This window comes from Heptranchias perlo, unplaced genomic scaffold (assembly GCF_035084215.1).
Source record: "Heptranchias perlo isolate sHepPer1 unplaced genomic scaffold, sHepPer1.hap1 HAP1_SCAFFOLD_949, whole genome shotgun sequence".
NCBI lineage: Eukaryota > Metazoa > Chordata > Chondrichthyes > Hexanchiformes > Hexanchidae > Heptranchias > Heptranchias perlo.
The window spans coordinates 45750-58790 of NW_027139991.1; the positions used below are offsets into that span (position 1 = coordinate 45750).

General features: G+C 45.8%; 1 protein-coding gene and 2 non-coding genes across 3 annotated transcripts; 1 reads left to right on the forward strand and 2 right to left on the reverse strand.

The window, feature by feature from the left end:
- Positions 1 to 1321: 1321 nt before the first annotated feature.
- On the forward strand, positions 1322 to 1414 carry trnar-ucu (transfer RNA arginine (anticodon UCU)). Its single transcript has 2 exons — positions 1322 to 1358; positions 1379 to 1414. It is a non-coding gene; the product is annotated as a tRNA-Arg (tRNA).
- Positions 1415 to 2999: 1585 nt separating this feature from the next.
- On the reverse strand, positions 3000 to 3071 carry trnaw-cca (transfer RNA tryptophan (anticodon CCA)). The gene has a single exon. It is a non-coding gene; the product is annotated as a tRNA-Trp (tRNA).
- A 3065-nt stretch (positions 3072 to 6136) lies between these two features.
- On the reverse strand, positions 6137 to 11516 carry LOC137319955 (zinc finger protein 268-like). Its single transcript, XM_067981827.1, has 2 exons — positions 8493 to 11516; positions 6137 to 6454 (listed from the first exon to the last, which is right to left on the reverse strand). Exon 1 carries the CDS (start codon positions 11114 to 11116, stop codon positions 9125 to 9127), a length of 1992 nt encoding a protein of 663 aa, XP_067837928.1. The 5' UTR covers positions 11117 to 11516; the 3' UTR covers positions 6137 to 6454; positions 8493 to 9124.
- Positions 11517 to 13041: the final 1525 nt, after the last annotated feature.

Consider the following 13041-nt stretch of genomic DNA (forward strand, 5'->3'; position numbering starts at 1 on the left):
CAAGGAAAGTGCTGCAGAACTGCAATGCGGAAGTGCTCCTTCTTTGTACAGACGGACCTCCCACTGAAGTCGCAAGCACTTCGAGCTTGACAAATCATTGAATCGTTGGAGCAGAGAAGGAGGTCATTCGGCCCGTCGAGTCTGTACCGGCTCTTTGTAAGAATATTCCAGTTAGTCCCATTCCCTCGCTCTTTCCCCGTAGCCCTGCAATGTTTTCCCTTACACTATTTATCCAATTCCCTTTTGAAATCCACGATTGAATCTGCTTCCACCACCCTTTCATGATGTGGAGATGCCGGTGATGGACTGGGGTTAACAATTGTAAACAATTTTACAACACCAAGTTATAGTCCAACGATTTTATTTTTAATCCCACAAGCTTTCGGGGGCTTTCCCCTTCCTCAGGCGGTGTGGAAATGACAATTTCGAATCCTTCGCATTTTAAGATCACATAACAATGCCTGGTGATTAGTGCCCGTTGCCAAGGCAATCACAGTGAGCAGACAGAAAGGTGTCATCTAAAAGGCCACTGAATATACAAACCCCCCAAAAGAGAGAGAGAGGGAGAGAGACAGTCAATGACCCGTTATATTAAAAACAGATAACATTTGTTCGCTGGTGGGGTAACGTGTAGTGTGACATGAACCCAAGATCCCGGTTGAGGCCGTCCTCATGGGTGCGGAACTTGGCTATCAATTTCTGCTCGACGATTTTGCACCCTTTCAGGCAGCGCATTCCAGATCAGAACTTCTCGCTGCTTATTTTTTTTCTCATGTCGCCTTTGGTTCTTTTGCCAATCACCTTAAATCTGTGTCCCCTGGTTCCCGATCCTTCCGCCAATGGGAACACTTTCTCCGTATTTACTTTATCGAAACCCGTCATGATTTTGAACACTTCCATCAAATCTCCTCTCAACCTTCTCTGTTCTGAGGAGAACAACCCGAGCTGGAGAGGGTGTAAATGGAAAGTAACAGAAAAAAAGCAAATTAATGTATCAAAATTATTTTTGATATTATTGCACAAACACTGAACATCCCATCACTAAAACACTGTCCCGATCTAAAATCAGTCGGCAGGACCCTGAGCCACAGTGAAAATGCTGTGATTTCAACCTGGTTCAAAACACGCAGCCTTCTGATGTGGAGTCAGACGCGACTGTTCTTGCACCAGGCCCACAACAAGCGGCTGGAGCCGGATCCATTGGAGGGCGATCGGTGCAGACTGCCGCCCCGGCTCTCGGAATGTGAGAGGCGGAAGCAGGAGCAGCCTGACCGCCTCAACCACAGCACAGAATCCCCACTCCCCCTTTCAGAAGGTAACTGACTCTGTGGCGCAATGGATAGCGTGTTGGACTTCTACTTAAATGGTTGGAGCAGATATTCAAAAGTTGTGGGTTCGAGTCCCACCAGAGTTGGATTTTAGTTCAGGGAGCTGGGAAGTGAAATTTTGCAGCAAATCCGCAACAGGATCATTAATGTCCGTCAAGGACGGGAAACTGCCCCCGACACTTCATCTTACACAAGTGGCTCCAGTCACACCCGGATTTATGATTCTAAATCCACTCTGAGCTGGATTGGCAAAACTCTCTCAAGGAGGAGACTCATCATCTGATCAGACCGAAAGTCAATCTGCTGGACTTCCGGCTCTGTCAGACTGAATGTTCCTTCAGACAGGTTTCTCACTGGACACATGCATCCTGCTGCCGTGTGAGCATTGGTGCTTGAGGGGGAGAATTCTTGCTTGTAGTAATTCTATTCCTGTAAAACTAGCTCCTGAAGTGCAGGATGGAAAGTATCCTGGCTGAGCGGTCCAAGGCGCTGGTTTAAAGCTCCAGTTAAATCCCACGATTTGTAGATGGATCAAAATCATAGTTTGTGTCTCCAAAACCGCAGCCTCCCTCCTGTAAACAAGGAATACTGAACATCTCATCTGCTATTGCATCAGCGCAGTCCGGAGGAACCACATGGCAATTCAGATAAGTAGATGCATTTTGGAACAAACCAATTGTACCTTCAACTCCGGTCGAAATGTTCACAAGAAAAAGGATGGTTTGATCTCGGTGAAACTCGAATTAACAACCTCGGTATTTCCCGACCCTGTTCTGTCAGATAAGGACCGCGCACTGACCGATTGCGCCGCTGGAGCCCGGTCACTCTGATCACCTGTCCCGCTCTGCTGGAAAGAATATTAAGGTGAGAGGCCCGAACCTGTGGAAACGTGTCCAGTCACTGTGATGAAACTAATATCTGCACTTCCACTTTCAGCTTCTTTCACATCCTCTGCTCCATCGCACGACAATCGGGTTTTCAGCGAACAGGTCAAAATGAACATTGCCAGAAATTCTATCAGTCGTGAGATTTGAACCCAGCGCCCACGCAGTGATTGGATTTATTGTCTTAGAGCAGTGAGCTCCGTTCACACAACGCCTCGCCAGTCTTTCACATTTTGTTTAATGCCCAAATAAATAAATTGGAGCTAATTGACCGCATTTACGCCGTGCTGGGGTTGTTCTCCTCAGAGCAGAGAAGGTTCAGAGGAGATTTGATAGAAGTGTTCAAAGTCATGAAGGGTTCAGATAAAGTTAATAAAGAGAAGCTGTTCCCATTGGCGGAAGTGTCGAGAACCAGAGGACACAGATTTGAGGTGATTGCAAAAGAACCAAAGGCGACATGAGGAAAATCTTTTTTACGCAGCGAATAGTTATGATCTGGAATACGCTGCCTGAAAGGGCGGTGGAAGCAGATTCAATCGTGGCTTTTAAAAAGGAATTTGATAAATACTTGAAGGGGAAAATGCAGGGCCACGGGGAAAGGGACGGGGAATGGGACCAATGGGATTGGTCTTACAAAAGGCAGGTAAGGGATTGATGGGTCGAATGGCCACCTTCTGTGGTGTGTTCATTCTGTGATAAATATTATTTTACACACAGTGAACAGACCATCCCTGAAAGACTGCCCCGCGATAAAACAGAGTGACACTGAAACGTTGCGAAAATGCAATGACCCCGACGTGATTCGAACACGCATCCTTCTGATCTGGAGTCAGACGCGCTACCGTTGCGCCACGAGGCCCACAGCGCCCACCTGGAGCCGGATCCATAGGAGGGAGATCGGTACCGACCGGCACAGGGACTCGAAGAGGCGGAAGCAGCAGCAGCAACAGCGCAGGAGCCCCGCTCTCCAATCCAGCCGTTCCCAGCGGAGAGCTGCCAGTCCCGGCCTGAGCCCTGTCTGGGAGCCGCCTGCCATTCAGTCTTTACAGAACGGGACCGATCCAGTTTCAGCTCACACACAAGCTCAGGAATCCCACTCCTGACAGATTCACTTATTTAAACCTTGTTTAGATTCAGTGAATTGGGATTTAATTCAATCCTCATCTGCCCGCCGCTCTGTCAGTTCAGGACTTTATTTAAACCGACACTTGGAGCTCTGTTTCACAGGGAGCCGGTTGTTTAAGCATTTCTCAGTCCCACCACGAACACTTTTTGCTGCTAACTTCTGCTTAATACAAAGTTCCCAGGAAGGAGGGAATTTCTCCTGGGTACTGAGTTAGAGCTGAGGAACAATAAAGGTCCGATTACACTACTTGGTGTATTCTATAAGCCACCAAATTACAGAGAGGTGCAAAAGCCATAGAGTGGTGATAACAGGTGATTTCAACTATCCTCATATCGACTGGGATAACAATAATATAAGGCGCAAAGAAGGGGAAGAATTTTTGAAATGTGTTCAGGATAACTTTCTCGACCAGTACGGTTCTGGCCCACTGAGGAAGGAGGCATTGCTGGACTTGGTTCAAGGGAATGAGGTGGGCCAAGTGGAGCAAGTGTCATTGGGGGAGCATTTAGGGAGCAGCGATCAGTATCATAAGGATTAGAATAGCTATGGAAATGGACTCTGTCCACTCTAAAGTAAAAGTATTCAATCGGATGAGGGTCAATTTCAGTGCGATGAGAACAGATCTGGCCCCGGTAAATTGGAATTAAAGATTGTCAGGCAAAACTATAATTGGACAGTGGGCGGCTTTTGAAAAGATGATTCGGGTATAGAGAAGGTACATTCCAACGAGGTAGAAAGGTGGGGCAACTAAAGCCAGAGCTCCCTGGATAATAAGAGAGATAGAGAGTAAGATGAAGTGGGAAAAAGTGGTGTATGACAGGTGTCAGGTTAATAACACAAGTGCCAACCAGAGAGAATATAGAAAGTTCAGAGGGGAAGTGAAAAAGGAAATAAGAGGGGCAAAGAGAGAGCATAAGAATAGCGGACAACATAAAAGGGAATCAAAAGCTTCTACAGACATGTTAACAGTAAACGGGTAGTAAGAGGAGGGGTGGGGACGATTAGGGACCATAAAGGAGATCTACTCATGGAGGCAGTGGGCATGGCCTGAGGTACTAAATGAGTACTTCGTATTGTTCTTTACCAAGGAAGAAGATGCTGCCAGATTCTCGGTAAAGGAAGATATAGTTAAGATACTGGATGGGCTAAAAAATGAGAAAGAAGGCTGGCTGTACTTAAAATAGATAAGTCACCTGGTCCGGATGGGATAACACCCGAGGATGCTGAGGGAAGTAAAGGGGGAAATTGCACAGGTACTGGCCATAATCTTCCAGACATCCTTAGATATGGGGATGGTGCCAGAGGACTGGAGAATTGCAAATGTTAAAACCTTGTTCAAAAAAAGGGTGTAAAGATAAACCCAGCAACTATAGGCCAGTCAGTTTAACCTCGGTGATGGGGAAAGTTTTGGAAATGATAATCTGGGACAGAATTAACAGTCACTTGGACGAGTGTGGATTGATTAGGGAAAGCCAGCACGGATTTGTTAAAGGCAAATCGTGTTTAACCAACTTGATAGAGTTGGTTGATGAGGTAACAGAGAGGGTCGATGAGGTCAATGCAGTTGACGTGGTGTATATGGATTTTCAAAAAGCGTTTGATAATGTGCCACGTGGTCGGCTTGCTGTCAAGATTGCAGCCCATGGAATAACGGGGGCAATAGCAATATGGATGCAACACTAGCTAAATGACAGGAAACAGAGAGTTGTGGTGAATGGTTGTTTTTCGAACAGGAGGGAGGTGGGCAATGGTGTTCCATAGGGGTCGGTGCTGGGACCACTACTTTTCTTGATATATATTAATGACTTGGACTTGGGAGTAAAGGGTACAATATCAAAATTTGCAGATGACACAAAACTTGGAAGGGTAGAGAACAGTGAGGTGGATAGACTTGAAGAGGATATGGACACGCTGGTGGCATGGACGGACACTTGGCAGATGAAGTTCAACACGGAAAAATGCGAGGTGATGCGTTTCGGTGGGAAAAACGAGGAGAGGCAATATAAACTAGAGGGCAGAATTCTAAAAGGGTTAGAGGAACAGAGGGATCTTGGGGTATATGTGCACAAATCGTTGAAAGTGGCAGGGCAGGTTGAGAAAGCGGTTTATAAAGCAGACGGGGTCCTGGGCTTTATAAAGAGGGGCATAGAGTAGAAAAGCATGGAAGTCATGATGAACCTTCATAAAACACTATTTCGGCCACAAATGAAGTATTGTGTCCAGTTCTGGGCAGTGCACTTTTGGAAGGATGTGAAGGCCTTGAGAGGGTGCAGAGGAGATTTACTGGAATGATTCCAGGGGTGAGGGACTTAAATTACATGGATAGACTGAAGACGCTGGGATTGTTCACCTTGGAACTGAGAAGGCTGAGACGAGATTTGATGGAGATATTCAAAATCATGAAGGGCCCAGACAGAGTAGATAGAGTGAAACTGTTCCCATTGGCGGAAGGGACATGAACCAAAGGGCATAGATTTAAGGTGATTGGTAAAAGAACCAAAGGTGACATGAGTAAAAACTTCTTTACACAGCGAGTGGTTGGAATCTTTGATTTTTGTGCTTTGCATGTGATGAAATTTCATTATTTTACAGACTGTATCTTAAGAGTGGGGTTAAAAGTTCAGTGTTTTTGACGCCAGGAATCTGGTGCAGCCGTTGTTAAATTTATCAAAGCAGGCAATTGTCGCCATTTATCACAAGAACGCCCTAACTGGTTATGCGATCAAGATGAAAGTAACGCAACGAGGGACAATTGATACAACACGAAAGGCATCGGGCTATGACAAAAATCCCCACCATTTTGCTTTTCCAACATAAAGCGTGCGCCATTTATTCTCTGAACATAGAAACAGTCTGGTCTCGCTCACTACAGAAATCTCCATGTCACAGCGAATTCGCCTTTCAGGATCTTGTCTGTCAAGATGAATTGTGATTTCCGTGAAGCCAATGTTCCATTCCTTTATAAGTTTCATGTGCCTGCTCTCCGATCACAAGGTTTTTTTTAGTCCACAGGGTAAATGGTGGAATATCAGCCCTGCTCAGCCGGCTATGATCACGGTACATTTTCTTGCAGACAAAACACACATTGAAACCCTGGAACATTGAGGCAATGAATCCTGAGGAAAAATAAAATAAGGGCTCGAATCAATCTAACCAATAGCACCATCAAGACAAGTGAAGAGGTCAACTGCGAAACCAGTAATTCACTGAGCTAAACCTTGAGGCTGCAGCGACCAATAAACAGCTGTCTACTGTCAGTTTACTTTTACAAAATGAATGGTTGAAACTTGCATGAGTGAAAATCCAACGAGCCGGTCTTCACTCTTAAACCAGCAACTGTGAAGTTAAGAGAAACGTGCCGGAGAAATACTCGATTTCAGCGCGGTGTCACTGGGCCAGAGTAAAGCTCAGTTAATATGATCGCCGAGTGGTGAGAGGGTGGATTTGGAATTCCTGAGAGACCGCACTGCGCATTTTCCAGATCTGCTTGGAGCACCAATCCCTTCAATTCATCACTTACAGGGACAATTCGATTCTCGGTTTCTTTTCCCTGAACTTGACGAGATCTTAAAAATTGAAAGCGACCAATATCAGAGCGAACCTCGTCACCGACATGCTCACAGATACAGAGCGGCCACACTCTGCTTCAGTGAGATGAAAACCCAGAGCGGTTTCAAGGTCGAATGTAATTGTAAGCAAAGCTCGTTCAATGAAAGTGCAGCTCATTGAGGTGCCTTTAAAGTCCTGATTGTTTGAACTGAACTTCTTCCGAAAGCGCTTGAGATTCAGGTGGAGTGATTTGGGGATTTATTTTTCCTCTTTGCAAAGTTTGAACCGCACGTCAAGATCAAAAGACGAGGGTTAAATTAGGGCTTCTCCAGGGTATGACCCTCGAATCGAGAATTATCCCCCGACCTCAATGAGCCCAGAAACAAGAACGTGTCACTGACACATTCTATGAGAGGGCTGACTGTTTCATGAAAAGGCATTTTTGAAGAGACTTCCTGATCAGTTCTGTGTTGGCTCCTGAACAAAACACAAACACCGCACTGTGCGTTTTTCCGTCGAAAATTCACGAAACACCACGAATTAAACAAAGACACCGCTGGGAGTTGAACCCAAGATCTCTTGTTTACTGAACAAGCGCTTGAACCAACTAAGCCACGGAGCCAAGTCATGGTCCGGTTTCTCACCTCCTCTCATTAATATCTATCAGCTACACATCACATTCTGTTGGGGGTTCAGACTGTTTTGTCTTTGTCGATTTCCCTTGCCCGTTTCCCTGTGAATCCCGATACTGACTGCGTTTCAAGCTGTGTTTATCTTTCTGTGTCCATCAGTGCTTTGATAGACGAATGAATATTTGTGCTTGTGTTTGTTACTTTAAATAAATTCGGGATGGACAATTCTCGCTCTGACACTGAAGAACTAATTGAGCAAATTTCACAGTGAAGAGTTGTTTATTGTGGTGCTGAAACGAAAAAAAAATCGTAAAAGGTGCAAAGAGGGAAAACAAGAAAAACTAGTGAGTGAAATTAAGGACAACTTTCAAGGTTTTTACACGTACATTAAGAGAAAGAAGGGTGACTAAGAGTAATGGGGGCCCCTTAAAGACAAATGGAGGTGATATTGTAATTGAAAAATCAGGAAATAGCAGCCTTTTTTGACACTCACAGAAAAGCATGAGGATAATGTACCAGAGACACGAGGAAAACTGAAAATAAATCAAGGGGATTCAGTGTAAGTAAAATAATGGTATTGGAGAAAACAATTAGACTAAAGATAAACAAATCTCCAGGACCTGATGTTTACCATCCCAGGGGACTAAGGGGAACAGGTGAGGAAATTGTATATGCTTTTGTCATGATCGCTCAAAACTCTATTGATTCAGGAATAATTCCATGGATTGAAAAATTTCAAATGTCATTCCATTAATTAGGAAGGGTAGGAGAGATAAAACAGGGTTATAACTTTGAAACAATGAAGTTTTTTTCAGTTATTTCCCATTTCCACCCTCACCAGTTTTATACAGTAACAGGTAACAATGTTTGAGGGATGTGATGTCCAGTGTTGGTGGAATCAGTGTAATTTAACTTGATACATTGAAGAATCTCTTGTCTATCCCAGGCTCTTACCTTAGGTTTAGACCCTCACCTAGTTTAAAATTGGTCACTCACTGATATAAATAAACCAGTAACAATCCCGAAACCTCAGCGGGGATATTTGTTCCGATACTGAATGACGGTCCCAATTTCCACTGAAATTCTCAATCAGCAAATCCCAGAGGCTGTTTCGGGTTTGACAAACTGTGAAACAGATTGTTTTAAAAGCCGGAAAGAGGGAAAAACTGGTGGTTGATATGAAGTGTTATACATTATCTCTTTCTGTTTCAGATTTACAATTTCTCCTTGTGTGTTACTCAAAGGAGAGGCTATAACGGAGCCCAGTGACTGGGTAACGAGCTGCACTGAGTCATTGGCCTGTGTTACAGACCGGCTCGTTGGACCTGCTCATTTCGTGAACTCGCTGGTGTCTCAGCACGTGTGATGACTGAGTGAATCCCTTCCCACACACGGAGCAGGTGAACAGTCTCTCAACCAATGGGCATGCGATGATGTGACAGCAGTTCATTTCTGCTTTTAAAGCTCTTCTCACAGTCACTGCATTAAAAGGTCACTCAATAGTGTGAACAAGTTAATGTTTCAGAAAGTGGGATGATCGAGTGAATCTCTTCCCACACACGGAGCAGGTGAACAGTCTCTCCCCAGTGTGAGTGCGTCGATGTCTCAGCAGTTCGTTTCTGATTTTAAATCTCTTCCCACAGTCAGAACATTTAAAGGTCTCTCAGTGTGAACTCGCTGGTGTTTCAGCAGGGAGGATGACCAAGTGAATCCCTTCCCACACACGGAGCAGGAGAACGGCCTCTCCCCAGTGTGAGTACGTTGGTGTGTCAGCAGATTAAATTTGCTTTTATACCTCTTCTCACAGTCAGAACATTTAAAAGGTCTCTCATCGGAGTGAACTCGCTGGTGTCTCTGCAGGTTGGATGGCCGAGTGAATCTCATCCCACACACGGAGCAGGTGAACGGCCTCTCCCCAGTGTGAACTCGCTGGTGTTTCAGCAGGGTGGATGACCCAGCGAATCCCTTCCCATACACTGAGCAGGAGAACGGCCTCTCCCCAGTGTGGGTGCGTTGGTGTGTCAGCAGATTAAATTTGCTTTTAAACCTCTTCTCACAGACAGAACATTTAAAAGGTCTCTCATCGGAGTGAACTCGCTGGTGTCTCAGCAGGATGAATGACCGAGTGAATCTCATCCCACACAAGGTGCAGGTGAACGGCCTCTCCCCAGTGTGAACTCGCTGGTGTTTCAGCAGGTTGGATGACTGAGTGAATCTCTTCCCACACACGGTGCAGATGAACGGCCTCTCCCCAGTGTGAGTGCGTTGGTGTCTCAGCAGTTCAATTTTGCTTTTAAACCTCTTCTCACAGTCAGAACACTTAAAAGATCTCTCATCAGAGTGAACTCGCTGGTGTGTCAGCAGGATGGATGACCGAGTGAATCTCTTCCCACACAAGGAGCAGGTGAACGGCCTCTCCCCAGTGTGGGTACGTTGGTGTATCAGCAGATTAATTTTGCTTTTAAACCTCATCTCACAGTCAGAACATTTAAAAGGTCTCTCATCGGAGTGAACTCGCTGGTGTGTCAGCAGGATGGATGACCGAGTGAATCTCTTCCCACACAAGGAGCAGGTGAACGGCCTCTCCCCAGTGTGAACTCGCTGGTGTGTCAGCAGGATGGACGACTGAGTGAATCTCTTCCCACACACGGTGCAGATGAACGGTCTCTCCGCAGTGTGAGTGCGTTGGTGTCTCAGCAGTTCAATTTTGCTTTTAAACCTCTTCTCACAGTCAGAACATTTAAAAGGCCTCTCCCCAGTGTGAACTCGCTGGTGTGTCAGAAGCTCAGATGACCAAGTGAATCCCTTCCCACACACAGAGCAGATGAACGGTCTCTCCCCAGTGTGAGTGCGTTGGTGTGACAGCAGATTACTTTTGCTTTGAAACCTCTTCTCACAGTCAGAACATTTAAAAGGTCTCTCATCGGAGTGAAGTCGCTGGTGTGTCAGCAGGGTGGATGACCGAGTGTATCCCTTCCCGCACACGGAGCAGGTGAACGGCCTCTCCCCAGTGTGAACTCGCTGGTGTGTCAGGAGGAGGGATGACTGAGTGAATCCCTTCCCACACACGGAGCAGGTGAACGGTCTCTCCCCAGTGTGAACTCGCTGGTGTTTCAGGAGGAGGGATGACTGAGTGAATCCCTTCCCACACTCGGAGCAGGTGAACGGCCTCACCCCAGTGTGGGTACATTGGTGTGTCAGCAGGTTCCTTTTGCATTGAAACCTTTTCTCACAGTCAGAACATTTAAAAGGTCTCTCCCCAGTGTGAACTCGCTGGTGTGTCTGGAGGCTGGATGAAATAGTGAATCCCTTCCCACACACGGAGCAGGTGAACGGCCTCTCCCCAGTGTGGGTACGTTGGTGTATCAGCAGATTAATTTTGCTTTTAAACCTCATCTCACAGTCAGAACATTTAAAAGGTCTCTCATCAGAGTGAACTCGCTGGTGTGTCAGGAGGCCGGATGACTGAGTGAATCCCTTCCCACACACGGAGCAGGTGAACGGCCTCTCCCCAGTGTGACTGTGTTGATGAATTTCCAGCCTGGACGGGTAATTGAATCCCTTCCCACAGTCCCCACATTTCCACGGTTTCTCCATGGTCTGGGTGTCCTTGTGTCTCTCCAGGTTGATGATCAGTTGAAGCCTCGTCCACACACAGAACACGTGTACGGTTTCTCCCCACTGTGAATGGTGCGGTGTTTTTTCTGGCTGTGTAACTGGTTAAAGCTCTTTCCACAGTCAGTGCACTGGAACACTCTCACTCGGGTGTGTGTATGTCTCGGTGCTTTTCCACTCACACTGATGTCTAAAATCATCTCCCACAGACAGAACAGACAAACATTTCTCCTTCCACATTCAAAGGTCGATGATATTCAGGTCCTGATGAATCGAGTGACTCTGTCAGATCTTGACGTGATCTTTGGTTTGAGTTTCCCTCTGCAAATCCTCCCCTGTAAAAGTAGTTTATAAAAGTTATCACTGTAATTACAGGATAGAAATTCAGATCAGATAACTTTACTTTCTATGGAACATTATTTCCTCTCTCATTCCTCAAAGCTGTAAATCCCCGTCCCACACACTCTCCCTCCTCCCTGTGCTGAAATCCAAACCCATCGCATCATCTTTCAGTGGCCCTAAACCATAAGTGAAAGGGTGTGAGAGAGAGTGTGAGAGAGTGAGTGTGAGTGTGTGAAAGAGTGTGAGAGAGTGTGAGTACAGCAGTGGGCTGGGTGTGGAGAATGAAGTGGGGCAGGTGGAGCATGTTTCAGTGGGGCAGCAGTGATCATAATCTCATTTGGTTTAGAACAGTTATGGAAAAGGACAGGGGACAGTCAAATGTGAAAATTCTGAACTGGAGGAGGGCTAATTCCAGTGAGTTAAAAAGGGATCTTGTCCAGGTGGATTGGTATCAAAAATTGGCAGGCAGAACAGTAATTGAACAGTGGGAGGCCTTCAAGGAGGAGTTGGTTTGGGTACAGAGTAGACAGATTCCCACGAGGAGGAAAGGAACAGCATCCAAAGCTAGAGCTCCCTGGATGACTAAAGGTATAGAGATCACCATTTCTCCTTAATTTACAGACGCCCCCTGACCGATCACCATTTCTCCTTAATTTACAGACGCTCCCTGACCGATCACCATTTCTCCTTCATTTACAGACGCTCCCTGACCGATCACCATTTCTCCTTCATTTACAGACGCTCCCTGACCGATCACCATTCCTCCTTCATTTCCAGACGCTCCCTGACCGATCACCATTCCTCCTTCATTTCCAGACGCTCCCTGGCCGATCACCATTTCCCCTTCATTTACAGACGCTCCCTGACCGATCACCATTTCTCCTTCATTTACAGACGCTCCCTGACCGATCCCCATTTCTCCTTCATTTACAGACGCTCCCTGACCGATCCCCATTTCCCCTTCATTTCCCGGCGGGTAGTGAGGGGGGGATAATGTTCACTGTTTTATATTCGGGTCTGGGCCCGCACTCGGGGTTTGTAAAGCCTGAGCCTGGGCCTGAGCCCGGACCCGGGCCCCGGGGTTTATTGAGCCTCTTGCTCCGATCCTCTGACCTGCACCGAACGCGCTCCTCCCACAGCCTCGACTGGCCGCGCATGCTCAGGACACACTGACCGGTAATGAGTCACTACTGCGCCTGCGCACTGGGCTCCACTGATTCAGATAGGGCACAATCTGTACCGCGCTGCATGCTGGGTGATGCAGCCGCCATTAATGATCTTAATATCAGGCCGAAAAACAAAGACATTGGAAGCAGATAATTCAAGTGTTTAATTTATTTTCTAAATAATTGAATCGTTGAATTCATTAAATAATCAATTGTTTAATTTATTACATAAACAATTCAATAGTTTAATTCATTATATAAATATTCCTTTGTTTAATTTATTATGTAAAGAATTCAATATTTCGTTGAATTATTTATATAATAAATTAAAGACGAGACTTCTTTATGTAATAAAGTAAACAATTGATTATGTGTATGTATATAATAAATGAAACACTT